General features: G+C 38.7%; 1 protein-coding gene across 3 annotated transcripts; it reads right to left on the bottom strand.

Annotated features, from left to right (window-relative positions):
• Positions 1-4,079: 4,079 nt before the first annotated feature.
• On the bottom strand, positions 4,080-13,726 carry LOC117989641 (insulin-like growth factor 1 receptor). Of its 3 annotated transcripts, none has more exons than XM_034977033.2 (8): positions 13,697-13,726; positions 12,250-12,458; positions 10,509-10,737; positions 9,644-9,784; positions 9,072-9,277; positions 6,958-7,104; positions 6,191-6,353; positions 4,080-6,044 (listed from the first exon to the last, which is right to left on the bottom strand). In XM_034977033.2, the coding sequence occupies exons 2-8, from the start codon at positions 12,273-12,275 to the stop codon at positions 4,188-4,190; spliced, it is 2,769 nt and encodes a 922-aa protein (XP_034832924.1). In that variant the 5' UTR covers positions 12,276-12,458; positions 13,697-13,726; the 3' UTR covers positions 4,080-4,187. The 3 variants fall into 3 exon arrangements, with proteins under 3 accessions (XP_034832924.1, XP_069359965.1, XP_069359966.1); XM_069503864.1 differs by having other exon boundaries at positions 12,250-12,421; positions 13,697-13,718; XM_069503865.1 differs by lacking the exon at positions 12,250-12,458 and having other exon boundaries at positions 13,697-13,718.
• Positions 13,727-15,205: the final 1,479 nt, after the last annotated feature.

Raw genomic sequence — 15,205 nt, 5'->3', positions numbered from 1 at the left:
TTGTATACCGTTGGCTTCCTATTAAATAAAATTAAATAAAAATAAATATGTAAAAAGAAAAACTGACTGACTGACCTATCAACGTACAGCTCAAACTACTGGACGGATCAGGCTGAAATTTGACATACAGATAACTATTATAACGTAGATATCCGCCAAGAAAGGATTTTTGAAAAATCAATCTCTAAGGGGGTGAAATAGGGGTTTGAAATTTGTGTAGTCATTAAATATAGATAAGCTAATAAAATATAAGAAACTAACTTTGCGTTCACGTAATCATTTCATTGCATTTCATTTCATTGCTGATTGCAAGTGCATTACGCAATTACCACCACAGGAAGTATTGAACAAACCTATATATTAGGTACAAGCGTAATAAGTGGATCTGTTTACGACAGGCTCTATTAAGGTTCGCCTCGCGCATAACAATCGATATTATTCATATTTTTCACATTCAGTATTTCCTGAAGAGGCATGATTGCCTATAGTAAGTAGTTCGAAATCTTGGATATTTACCAAGGCGTTGTGAGTTTGGGATGACAATCTTAGCACCAAACTTTGACAGCTAAATTTTAATAATCTCAATGTATTAGATGTCTACAGTCCACTATAAGACTTAGCTTTATTTTATAGTTCCATCCATACCTTCAGTATATTATAGACTTACTATAATTTTCATTTGAAAAAAGCAACCGCCGAGTTTCTATTTGGTTCTTCTCCTCAGAGATGGATTCTGACGCCCACCCGCTCCGCAGAAAGAGACAGGACAGAGAAGAAGCATCCGTACATAGTCGAAATTCCACGGATACTTACTTACCTACGAAACGACTTGCCTCCTCGTTTCTAATTCGAACCGATATGGAACACCCTTCCGGCATCAGTTTTCCCTTAGGCAGTACCTTCAAGTCAAGACTGAATAGGCATCTTCAAGACCAGCGTGGATTTAAAAAAAGGTGCAATCTTGTGCAGGTTCAATGTCACAATCTCAGTCACATCCGATATCCGGGATCCTGAGATCTCATCCATGACACGAACTGCGCCTCTGGGATTTTTAGTGGGTATCCTAGCAATGCCAGTGAGTCCTACATACCCGCTTTTTGCCTCAGCAAAACCTTTTGACGACCTCCTTGGCGCAGTGGGAAGCACTGTGGTCTTATTAGTGGGAGGTACCGGGTTCGATTCCTGGCAGGGGGTTGGAATTTTATAATTTCTAAATTTCTGGTTTGGTCTGGTGGGAGGCTTCGGCCGTGGCTAGTTACTGCACCCTACTGGCAAAGCCTTGCCGCCAAGCGAATTAGCGTTACGGTACGATGCCATGTAAAAACCAAAGAGGCATGGGTTTAATAAAAACTGCCATACCCCTTCCAGGTTAACCCGCTTCCATCTTAGACTGCATTATCACTTAACACCAGGTGAGATTGTAGTCAAGGGCCAACTTGTATCTGAATAATAATAAAAAAAGAAATAAAGGTCGGCTAGTAAGTGGTAGGTATAACTGTGAATACTTGATATAAATTGAGCACATACATCTTTAGGAAACTCTCTGGAAGTGCACACGGAGTCTGGAGAAGGATTAATGTGGCACATGGCTACGTTCACTTTGCGAACTAAGTTATTATGGCGTAAAAAATTTAGAATAGTTGCACTGCACCGAAAAGCGAGTAAATTGGATAGTGAACTGTCATGGTTCCGTGCTAGAAGGGTGCCGACGGGGCCCTATTACTAAGTCTCCGCTGTTCATCCGTCTATCCGTCCGTCCATCCATGTGTTAAAGTAATATTACGGGTAGCTATATCCTGAACCGTTGATTTATTGATTTTTATTGAAACCTAAAAATTAGAGTGAGACACAGATTTGTGGAGTGAGGTGATTATTCTTTTGTTTAGGACAACCATGTTAAGGTGGAAGACACAGTCTGCCCGCAAAATTCAAAAGTGTATCGACTCTCAAATACTTTCAACGTTGGGCAGAAGTAAATTCTTTTACTAAGCGTACATAAGAGTTATTGCCTAAAACTCTAACAGCTATCAGTAGGTATTCTAGGAATAGGAAATAGGAATACTACCTACACAAATTCGAGACAGCAAACGCCGTTTGACACTGGCCCGTATAATCGCGTCTTATCTCCACTCCACAGATATTCTTGCATATAAATAAACTCCCAACTGTTTATTTGAATGTTCGGAGTTTATGCCCAAAGAGCTCGTGGAAAATCGGGCCCTAAGAGATGAAATAGATTTAAAGTTTGTCGGAAAAATCCGTCATTTTTCAAGTTAAAAGTACTAATGAAAATTGGCATTTAGGCTTTCATTTAAAATGAAGAAAATAATGTGTGATTCAGGATTTCAAAATCTTTTGGAAATTCCATCACTACGGGCCGGGGTTATGAGAAATAACACCAGAGTCAGCTATATTGTTAAAATAACTTACTAGATTCAGAGTATCATTTTCATACCTCCAAGAAATCTCTATTTAGAGATAAGCATTACCAATGTAACTTACATTTATTACTACTATGTAACTACAATTTCGGTACATGAAAAATAAAAATAAAAAATAAATGAAATAGACGTCTCCTATAATTCCCTCACTAGGGAGGTCATCAAAACGTATATCCACGTGTATAAAAAGCCGAGCAACACAATCAATGTGGCTTTACTTACCCTAGTTTACCATTATTTACGGGTGTCCCGGACTGCGAGCATCCGTTTGACAATCAACCGTAAAATCCGGACTTATCTCGACAGAGCGTATTCCCCCGGCATTAATTAAGCATCCGGGTGTTTGCTTAGTGTTTTGTTTGTACCTACATCTAATAGTGAGTACTTACTTATTTTCAACTAGAGCCTCTGTTGGTACATTGAATATATTATGACTGAATTTTCATCTTGGTCTTATGTATTTAGATTTGATTGGTTTGATCCCCCAATTCTTGTGGGAACTCAGGGATGACACTTATTTAGATAAACTTGGACAGTAAAACATTATCTAAATACAAAATTGTTCCCAAAATGGTTAGAGCCAATGACGAAAAACCTTGTTATTCCGTTATTCCCACAGGACCAGGATGACACAAATCTAGAACGTGGAAAGTAAATCATTATCCAAAATCAAAATTTCATTCAAATATTTTAAACAGTTTCAAAAAACCATGTCATTCGGCAACTCAAAGCTAGTTCTCCTACGGATCTCCTCATTTCTGATTTGATCACGTAGAGAAAGTATGCGCATGGAGTATGCAAATTAAAATCTAATATATAAGTAAGAAACTGTTTAATATTGTGACCAAAAAACATATTCGACCACAATATTAAAACAGGAGAACCGGATACGGAAACGTTTGGAGCAAACGCTCGGAGGTTTAATTAAACTCGGGACGATCTGCTGAATAGAGATAAACCGTGATTTCTCGGTTGACTGTCAAACGGGCGTTCGTTCGTCTGAATCTCTGTAGATAGTGTCGGATTAGGGCACTAAGCGGATTCGGAGACAGGAAATTCTTTATGTAGATAAAACTTTTGTCAAACATGCGCAAAAATATGTTAATATTTTGTGGGGTCGTTCATTTTCATTTGTTTCGTGTAATGTGTAGCAAAACTTCTAATGTATAATGCGTAAAATTTAACTCCTCACGCGCCATTTTAACTTTTTGTGTCAAAGGAAAAGAAGTATTTTCATTTCCGTTATTGTTTACTGCCATTTTATTTACAGCTAGTATATAGTAAAAGCCCCACTATCTAGGGTCAAAAATACTATTCATTATTAATTTACACAGGAAAACCAACCCAAAGGTAAAAGTTTCATCGTGACGCATAAACTTTTTTTTCTGGGGCAAACAATGTATTGGAGAGTGGCCATCCCTTTTCATGTCAAAAGTACGATTTTAGTCCTTATTTTAAAGGCGAACCGTACTTGTGCGTGCGTATCGCTGATACTGTAAGCCCTACAGATACAATACTTGAAATCATAAAATCAGAAATTACTGTTGTAATTTTTGGATTCGACTGAGCGTAATCTAACTAGGGTATATTAAATCATATTTTATTTAGGTACTTATTCAATCAAACGAAATATTCGTGTACACTTATTAAATATCATCTCCGTTTATTCCTTGCACTGCACACCATTCTTAAAATTTATCTTAATTGCCTAAGAACATAAATAAAATCTAGTTAGGTACTTAAAAATTATTCAAAATGCAAATCGCTCAACGAAATGTAATTACTTGGCATAAAGTCTGAGAACATAGTTGCTGGAGGCTCCGTTTCTTGTCTCTGGGTAGAAGTAATATCAACTAACGGTATATTTTCAGTTTCTCTCAACTTCTCAGTCAGACGCCAGGCTATAATGCACGAGAACATGGGTAAGAAGACTCCAAATAACAGACCGCTCCACCACCAAGCTAATTCATACTGAGTTAAAGTCGACACTTTCTTCCAATCATTGCAATTGTAAGCATTTCCAAGTGTCGTGGAACATATCCTCAGTAAATACTTCTCGGCAACAGATGATTTTACTTTTAGGCTTGTTACATTTCCAAGAACGCACCAAGTTTGAGGTAGCAAATGATTTATATCATAAATTTGTTGATTTGAATAAATTTCAAGTGTATAGGATAGCAAAGGTCCATTTGTACGTGTCGGAGGGTCCCATTTCACGTCAATAAAACCAGATCTATTGGCACTGGCAAATGTAATAGATACTCTATCAGCACTTTGTAACCGCAACGTCCTAACGACGCCTCTAGCGGATGTACTGCATCCATCTTTTGTGCAAGCTCTTATATGAAATCTATAATCTCTGAATGGAAGTAAACCTCCAACTTGATAGCTATTATTTCTAGGACTGGCTAAATCTAAAGCCAAACTCCTAATAACACCGCGAGAGCTGGAATTTTTAGGACGTTCAGTCTCATGGTCACAGCCATTTATCGCACTACATACGTCAAAGTACTCTTCGACCATGGCTCCTTGAGTGACCGAAGACAAGACACCACACGTAGACTCACATCCTTTTTCATAGTTATTCGGCGGACGCATTACTTTTGCATGTCTTGAATAATCTATTTCAAACAAATCATCATCCATCCACATGCAATGATCTCGCACAGTGATGTCATGATCTTTGATATCAACAAGAACAACATCTAGTTCATATTTAGTAATATAAGGTCGATAATCCAAATGATTTACCCATCTGATAACAATGATATTGTATGATTTTGCGACAAGTTCCAATATAAAAGGTGGTTCTGGTTTACCTACAGCCGTTGTAAAATTTGTGATATTGCTTCGCGCGAGATGTCGAGTTGTTGGGTCATACTTTTCTATACAAACTGCATAGGTTGTAGCTGGCCTCAGCGCTGATAATTCCACTTTGACAGTGCTGCCAGCTGTGTTTGGAATATTAACAGCAGACCATTCTGAATCACTACACGATTCTGGCACCATCGATGAATGTATGCCATGTGGTATTTTCACATACAGAAGTGCATAATGAACGTTATCTTTGGGTAGGGGATAAAATGTTGCTATGGCATAGGTTTCATTCTTTACTTCAATCTTTAGATTAGGGTAGACTTCGTCACAAGCTGCACTATATCCATTTAATCCGGGGGGTACATCAATTTCACGAGGTGCTACGGGAAATGCTTCTTTCACCTTGTCTATTTCACTCATACATAGCATTCTATTTCTGTATACTCTTAAAGAACCTTTATCTACTTGGAGATTTTGCGTTACATTTGGCAAAAACATGGTTTGAAGATTCTGCATGTCGTACATAACCAGGCTATAACTCCCGTTATACAGTACTTCCCCCTTGATCCGTTTCAGAGATGAAAGAAAATGCAAGGAACTTAGTTGGATAGAACCATAGATGAGAATATACTTTGACACCTCTTCAATATTTTTTAAGTAATAATTTAGTTCATTGACCACTTGTGGGATAGACCAGATATGGATTTTCAAATAACCTTCAACGTAGACACATCTTTCTGCAAGCTGAATTGTAGACAAATCCTGTAGATTGAGATTTTTACATGTCTGAAACAAAAACATAATTTTTATAATGCATCTTGCATGCTTTTCAACGCTAAAAACCAGAACACCTAGGCCGGTAAATGAGTCTATTTACCGGCCACGTATCTATTTATCTAGGTATTCTATTCTAAAGTCTAAAGTTGTCTTACCATTTGGCAATCTTTGCATGGAATACAGCTGACAGTTCCATTCTTGTTTACCTCTTTGTAATTGTTAGGACATTCTGAGACGCACTTGTCGTTCAAAGTCCAGTGTTTCAAATGTAAGCATTCGTCTTTTGTAAGGCAATAATTGCTTGCTGATAATATATAGCTAAAAATAATAATGTAAAGTTGAAACAGACAAAAATAACTTTACAGTTATAGAGTAAACAATTACTTAGTTCTTCCTAAATTATATTTCGCGACCTTTTTGCAACTGTGTCGCTTGTATCGCTCAAAAAGTCGTCGTGGGTGATAGCCCTATGACACTTTTAGGACTGGCAGCGACATATAAATTATACCTAAGTCTTTATTTAATTAAGTCCTAAGTAAGTACCTCTGTCGACTGTCAACTTATTACAAACTACTTAGCGATCGCCCGCAGTTTCATTCACGTGGGAATTTCGGAAAATCCGGCCTTATTCGTTGTTTCCATTATAAAGGAAATCTGTGGATTCCATTACAAAGGAAGTGTTTTAGGGCCATCGCCCGCGATGACTTTTTGCAGCGATTCAGTAGCGATACAGCCACAAAAGGGACGCGATACAGTAGCGATGCGAATCGCTACAAAATGTCGCCGTGGGTGATGTCCCTTAGGCTCGTCGGCGGTAATTTCACTTGAAATTTTTTTTTTTCTGTTTTGCAATCAAAACTGTACTTATTATAATATGAGACAGCGTGTCTAGAAATATTTGAGCAAATTGCAGCAAACATACGTGCCACCCGGACAGCGCGGGACACATTCGCCCCGGAACGTGTAATTCCGGCAGAGGGAGCAGCTGCTGTGATTCGTGTTGCGACACCCGACGCACTCGCTGCTGCAATTCTCGCGCTCCGCCCCTTCCAGGAAACGCTGGCATTTTCTGTAAGGAACACCGTTGTTTTAAAATACCAAGTAAAATATCATAAACATCGATATAAATGATAAGATATGGTCAAGCGAACAAAATTTTTCACGGTTTAGAAACCAAATAAATCAGCGCCACCTCTTAGATACTAATGAACGACCCGTTTGAAATCCAGACGTCACTGAAATTGTATTGGTGCATAAGCACCAATGAGTCGATGCCATTTTGTTTGTTCAATAACCCTGTCCATACGAAGTAATATATAAGTCGACGATCATAAAGTTTTTATTCAAATAATTTCATTTATTACCGAATATATTATATATACAAGAGTTAATATAGTTCCATAATAATACTTTTTGGTGCCGGTGCCAATTAGCTTTAGCTGCGCGAATCGTCTAGACTTCATATTTTTATGGGACTCCACAATGGCACCTCATTGGCACCGACCCCAAAAAATATTATTATGAAACTATATTAACTCTTGTATATATAATATATTCGGTAATAAATTAAATTATTTTTCAATTTTTAGTGTTTGTGTAACGAAGTCGGTTTTTATTTTTTTTGTAAAAAAATTTATTTTACAATTTTTAGTGGCCCCATGGAATTATGCTATGACTGGTTAAAAATCTACTGTTTACTAAGCTATTACACTGATCGCGAGCAATTTACTCTTATCCGTTGAGGAGTTCCAGTGTCTATCTTCGAAGATGTTCATCAAATCTTCACCAAATTAAAATGGGACCAACTTTGAAGTATACCCTTTCAAACAAAAAAAGAATTTTCAAAATCGGTCCAGGCGTTTTCGAGTAATCGGGGAACATACATAAAAAAAAAAAAAAAGATTCCGACGAATTGAGAACCTCCTCCTTTTTTTGCAGTCGGTTAATAACTGAGTTCAACAAGAGTTGAGTCAAGAGAATCAATCAAAGTAGATAAAAGTATGGTTTCCTAAGAATGCGGTGCCACCCATGTATCTACCACCACACTGGGGCCAAACATAGATGTAGAAGGAATCGTTGCGGCTATAAAGATGTAGATAGGTATATGCTCAAACGAACCCTCCCTATGGTGTCTATTAGATATACCTAGCCCAAAAAAACCGGCCAAATGAGAGTCAGACTTATGCACTACAGTCGTATTTTTTCGACATTTTCCACGATAAATCAAAAACTATTGTACATAAAAATAAATAAAAATCTGCTTTAGAATGTACACGTAAATCCCTTTCATATGATACCCCACTTGGTGTATTAATCTTTCTGTGAAAGTTGAACATAGGTACTCACTCATGTTCATGAACACATTTTAATTTTTTTTTTATTGTAATCACAAATTCAGATTTTCAGATTTTTTCCCTTTACGTGACCTGTTGCATACTAAAGCTATTTATTTAAGTAAGAACTAAGAGATCATTATTTTTAACCGACTTAAAAAAGGAGGAAGTTCTCAATTCATCGGAATTTTTGTTTTTAAAGAGATTTGGATAATCAAAATACCACTAGCTTCACTGGACGCTATAGTGAATTACCGTTTTAGTAGGTACCTACTACCTACTACCTACCTACCATTGAGATGATATTGATTTTATTTTTGTTTTAAGCTTCTTTAAGTAGTCAATCGGGATTCGGCAAATGATTCGTGACATCGTGAATTACTCCCCAGATTATTACTCCGCCTCTGTCAATTTTAAGTGTTCAGTGTTCATCCATTGGTCCGGGTACCCTACGTAGTACGTACCTATTATTCCAACAGCGGTTCCGAGACAGTACATCGGATCGGAGCAGGTGCAAGGGATTTTACAGCGGGACTCCGGCCTTTCTATCGGATATTCTGAGGACGTGTCGGGAACTTGGCACGATGGCATCCCAGTTGATCGTGCCCGCGAAGCAAGTTAGGAGATTTTCCCAGATTATTACTCCGCCCCTGTCAATTTTAAGTGTTCATCCATTGGTCTGGGTACCCTACGTAGTACGTACCTATTATTCCAACAGCGGTTCCGAGACGGTATGTCGGAGCAGGTGCAAGGGAAGTTACAGCGGGCCTCTCTGTCGGGTATCCTGAGGACGTGTCGTGAACTTGGCGCGATGGCATCCCAGTCGATCGTGTCCACGAAGCAAGTTAGGGGATTCCCCCAGATTATAACTCCGCCCCTGTCTATTTTAAGAAGATTAGGCAACCCCACCTGGAATGACGAATATTAAACTTTAGGTGATGTTTAGCAACTATGCCGTGGTAGCCTAGTAGTTAAGACGTCCACCTCATATTCGGGAGATCGGGGATTCAATCCCGGACACGCGCTTCTAACTTTTCGAAGTTTTGTGCATTTTAGACATTTAAATATCACTTGCTCTAACGGTGAAGGAAAACATCGCGAGGAAACTTGCATGCCTGTGAGTTCTCCATAATATTCTCAAAGGTTTGTGCCGGAAGGAATATGCCCCGATTTTTCTAAATTCCCACGAGGGCGAGGCAGTGGGCGGCTCCTACTCCCTAGTATTACAGAAATTAATGATTTTCAGAGCATCTTCAAGAATATTTTGCCACTAACCTCCCGTAGTCCCGCCATATCGTATATAACCAACGCGTAGTTATATAAAAGAGTGTTCCCCCGAATCCGGGCTAGATTTGGGAACAAGTTTCCCAGAGTCTCCAATCCGAATACACGGTAAACAACCATAAATCCAGTCACCTGAAAAATTAATCAAAAATCTCTTTATTGAACCACAGAATTCAGAAAATAAAGGTATATAGAAGTGAAAGCTAAAGCTGTGGTAGCCTAGTGGTTAGGACGTCCACCTTTTAATAGGAGGTCGGGGGTTCGATCCTGGGCACTCACCTCTAGCTTTTCGGAGTTATTATCGGTGAAGGGAAACTTCCTGAGGAAACCTGCATGCCTAAGAGTTCTCCATAACGTTCTCAAAGGTGTGTGAAGTCTACCAATCCGCACATGGCCAGCATGGTATGGCCAAAATCTACTCTCTGACAGGAGACCCGTGCTCTGAAGTGCGCCGGCAGTGGGTTGATCATGATGATAAAGAAGTGGGAAAGGAGCGCAAACTTGTTCGCGGAGACAACGTGAAGTCTAGTGAAAAATCTGTGGTTTTTGAAACAAACATTTTAGTAAATCACAGTCACACATCATCTCAGTTCACTGTACTTACCTACCTATAATAAAGGAGCCATTTAGGTCAAACTCTACTCTCTTGGATAGTCGATTGTAAAATCGAATATTATGATATGATGATATTATGACTTACTTGCATGATAATTTAATTTACGCTAACTTGGACGCTAGAGATAAGTAAGTAATTTATGTTTTCAAATTATTTTGTGAATTAGCTAAAAATTTCAGTACCATCTATTCAGTAATTTTGAATTCTGTTGTTACCCTACAAAGTAAGAAACTTACTTACCTCTTTTAATTTAGGGAACGTAATATTTTTAAAGTCTTCCGGTTTTGTTCTGTCTAGCGGTGATATTTTCAGATCGCCAATCACGATAGTACAGTTCTCCAGTTTCGACAATAGTGACTTTCTATGTATAAACATGTCAATACAAAATCCGTTATATTCAGCTGGTTCGAACGTTCTCGTACTCTTAACTTCGTGGGAGAAACTGAGCATGGTACTGTAGATAATTATCCTAGAAAAATTGAAGGTTTAAAATAGCATTTTTTTGTAAATTCAGATACAAGTTAGCCTTTGACTGCAATCTCACCTGGTGGTAAGTGATGATCAGTGGCGTGCAGGTCATAGAGGCATAAAAGCACTGCTTACCCAAGTTGAAATGGCTCAATGGTCATTTTTCATCATGACAGCCTCTAAATAGGTAACCTAACTGACTAATGCCTACCCTAGGTTGGAACCCTTTGCACGCCACTGGTGATGATGCAGTCTAAGATGGAAGCGGGCTAACCCCCCCTTAATGCCCCTTGGGTTTCTACACGGCATCGTACCGGAACGCTAAATCGCTTGGCGGTACGGCTGTGCCGGTAGGGTGGTAACTAGCCACGGCCGAAGCCTTCCAGTCCCACCAGACAAAGACAAACAAAGACAATATCCATTACTACCCGTCCGTCCGCCTGTTCGTCCGTCCTTACGTCCACCTGTCTGTGTCTGTCTATCTGTCTGTCTGTCGGTCGGTCCGTCTATCTCTCAGAGCAAATAATATGTCTGTCTGCTAGCTTTTCACCGCCCATCCATTTAACCGATTTTAATGAAGGTAAGTACCTACATAGCTTGCATCCCGGTGACGGACAGGCTCCTTTTTTTCAGAAAATCGAAAGTTTCTATGAGTAATTAGCAAAAAACCAAATTAATAAGTAGGTAGGTAAATAAAATGGCTGTTACATACAGTACAGACGGACAGACTGGACGTAGGCGTCTTCGTTTTGCTATACTAAGTAGGTACTGTAGGATTTTATAAGGTTAAAGAAATTCGATTAATTTATAACCTATTATAGGTAGGTAGGTGGTATTTTTTTTTATTCAGATACAAGTTAGGTTTTATTCAGATATAAGTTAGGTATTTTAATGATTAGTTTAAAAAACCGGTCAAGTTCGAGTCAGACTCGCACACGAAGGTTCCGTACCACCGTACAAAATATACCTAACACATTTATGTAGAACACTGCAAGTTAATGACGGACTGTAACATCTATTTGTGATTTAGTAAATTAATTTTTTCGTTAACATGTTTTAGCTTTTTTTGTGATGTACCCAGAAATTTACATTTTTCAGATTTTTTTCCTCTTTAAGACCGACCTACAGCTGCTTTTCATGATTTTAGGTCTGTGGGAAGTATCCTATATAGGTGTTCTTGACAGACACGACGGGCAGACAGACACACAGCTAGTACATTGAGACAGACAACAAAGTGATCCTATAAGGGTTCCTTTTTTCCTTTTGAGGTACGGAACCCTAAAAATACAATTATTATTATTGGGTATTACTAGACTTTTAGCACGGTAATATTATCATAACATTACCGTGCTTTTAGGTATTTTAATTTATCGTAGTGTTAGAATAGAAGTCATTAGCAAAACCTATAAGGACCTGCGTTATTATAATTGTGATAAGGCTATGACCCACGCAATTAGGTCATATCAACGGAATAATAATTAAGTACCTATTATTGCAGCAAATAATTACCTACCACATCAACGACGTGTCCTTAGCCATGTCACCTTGAGTTTCTTGGCGTCAAATCTTTTATACTTCCTCTGCTTTCGAGCAAAACGCCTCTTCAGAACGAACCGACCAAAATATTTTAAAAAAGTTCCACTTGAAAAACACATATTTCTGCAGGTCTATAATTTTCCATTGCACTATAGAAAGTTAGTTTAATATTTCCTGGTTTTCAAGCTTGGGAGAGACCAGTACTCTTAGTGCAAGTTTGCACGACAACGTTGAGAGATTTAGTAAATCGAAACGATTTTACGCCAAAGTAGAATAATTATTATTGACCTAAGCTGTGATGTGTTGAGGTTTGAGTTCGTTAGTAGGTAGGTACATAGGTATTACATCTACAGCTCAGCAAAAGTTTTGTAAAATTAAAATCGTTACTGTAAAATAGACGATCTTATTCATATAATATCACACACCAGCTTTACTCACGTGTTTCGTCGACGTTAGCCCGACTAGTTTCGAACCCATCTGGGGTCCTTTTGTGTGTGTGATATATTATTATGTATAATGGAAATCACTCACTATAGTTTAAACGCTAAAATAGACGTGATCTTTTCCCGAGATAATATTATTTGAGTGTTTCGATCCAATAAATCTATTAATGTTTGTCGAGATGTGCAAACTAACTAAGGGCACACGAGTAGATATTAAGGGTGCAAAGCTTTTATGCACCGTGTCACCTTTATGCAGCAGCTGATGGTAAAAAATTTTGGTGATAAGAGGACGTAAGTTTTCCTCGAAATGTTGCGTCGAATCAACAATGAACAAAACAATTCGAAGTCTCGACCGAGAGAGGTCCACTGATGGATCGCTTGCCACAAAACATAATTATTATTGTTGAGTAGGTACATCACCAGAACCCAGAGTACCTACTGCCTACTGGCTTGAAATCATTCGTCCACATAATTTAGCCCTCCCAACACTGGGCTTTCTAATGTGGGTTGCCACTCTAGCACCTTGGGACCTCAACGTCTATATGTGCCCTGCTCAAAGCCACTTTGACTTCTGCTTCGCAACTCGATGAGCTATCGTTTTCTCTGAAACTTCTGCGGATCTCCCTTTTCTGATTTGATCACGTAGAGATACTAATCTACTATAGTGAAATAACAAACCAACCACACAAACATACCTACGTACCTACGTTAGAAAAGTATTTCGACTTTGTATAGAAACTGCAGTGAAGTGCATTTGCAATGCAGGTCGCACACTAATCTCCTAAAAATACCTATATTTGATTTTTTTTCAAGCTTTGTAAATTAAACATTTACGTATGCATATGCAATGCAGGTAGGTATAAATAGTAAATTATCGCGGCACTAGGTATGGTACTAGGTATATGCACTAGGTACAAGGAAAAATACTGAGTTGACGACAGAATTACTAAAATTATTATTAATAATATAATTGTTAGGTACTTGCGGTTGCGGCCGATCAAAGTAAAGCCACCGTACAGACTGAAGTCGGTATTGGTGCAAATTATTTAATTACGCCCATGAAGATTCGATAGGCTCCTAATTTAGGAGTTTGACCTGAAGGGGTCATTCTTACACGGGGTGATCTGAAAAAGGCGCAGGATAATCTTATTATTTAGGAGCAATGCATACTTTCATACTAATATTAAAAATGCGACTGTAAGTATTATGTCTGTCTGCTAGCTTCTCACCGCAATGAGTTATGACGGGTACAGAGTTAGCTTGCATCCCAGGGAAATCAAAGAGGTCCCATGGAATTGTTAAAAAACCAGAATCCACGACAATGGAGTCGCGGGTATTATCTAGGTGTATCTAGGTATTTGGTGCAGAGATAGCTTGCATCCGGAGACCCGTACTAACTACTTTTGTATCCCGGAAAATCATGTTTCAGCCTCATATTCGGGTGGTCCCGTGAAAAAATTATCACGTCATCTTGTAAAATCTGATTGGTTGACTGTACACATCTCTCCGCTCCGCTTAGGTAGAGTCCAGTCCTTAATTTTTTAAAGCCTTGTCAGCCGTGTTTAATCATAAAACCTGGAGTTTGTTCTCATCTTACGTCCTTCTCATGTTCTCTTACACAAAATATCATAGCCCCGTCGTCGAGTAGTAATAAAACAGCCTGTACAAGAGGCCTGCGGGTCAAGTGGACTTAACAAGTAATATTGCATTTCGTGCCCGTGCCTCGGATGTACGACGTTTTGAGTGCATGCTTTAAAACAACGGTTAGGAGGGGATTTTCTTGTGCGAGCGAATTTTTCGTCTCCCAAATTGCTGTACTAGAACGTTGAGCCATGGTTGAGCTGGATTTGTCTTTTCCTATTATATCGAGTTGACAACTTGACCGTAGTTCAACTTATTGCCGTTTGGCGAAAGACAGTTATATTATGATGAGATGCGAATGACGGCCAACCTCCAAATTCCAATAGTGGAGATCGAGAAGAAGAATCGAGTTGACAAATGACGTACCTAATCTATCTCATTGGTTTTTCTAATTTCTAGCCTCTTCTAGCACAAAATCATGCTAAGATCACATTTGATAAGATTATATCCTGGTGACAGAAGGGCTGGTTCAATTTTTGCGCAAAGGATCAGTCTGGCAGTCTAGCGCGGAAATGCAGCCAGTATTCTTGGCACCATTAGATAAGCGACTTTCAGTCTGTGAAAATACCTATTAAGTAGGTAACTAGGTAGGTAGGTACCTATTTAAAAAAATCTCTACCTATTACGGATGGACGGGCGGACAGCCAGCGGAGACTTAGTAACAGTTGGCACCCTTCATCATCATCATCATGATCAACTCAGGGGTCACATCAACTGAACACTGGTTTCCTCTCAGACTGACTTTGGCAGACTTCATTAGACCAAAACTCAAGATATTTCCTTCACCTTTAAAACCATAACAAAACGCGCATGATAACCAATGATAGTTAGTTAACTCCAAAAAGGTGC

The sequence above is a fragment of the Maniola hyperantus genome, chromosome 16 (genome assembly GCF_902806685.2).
Source record: "Maniola hyperantus chromosome 16, iAphHyp1.2, whole genome shotgun sequence".
Taxonomy (NCBI): Eukaryota; Metazoa; Arthropoda; class Insecta; order Lepidoptera; family Nymphalidae; genus Maniola; species Maniola hyperantus.
Note: the sequence above shows the minus strand (reverse complement) of the source record. Positions and strands in the feature narration are given on the sequence as shown.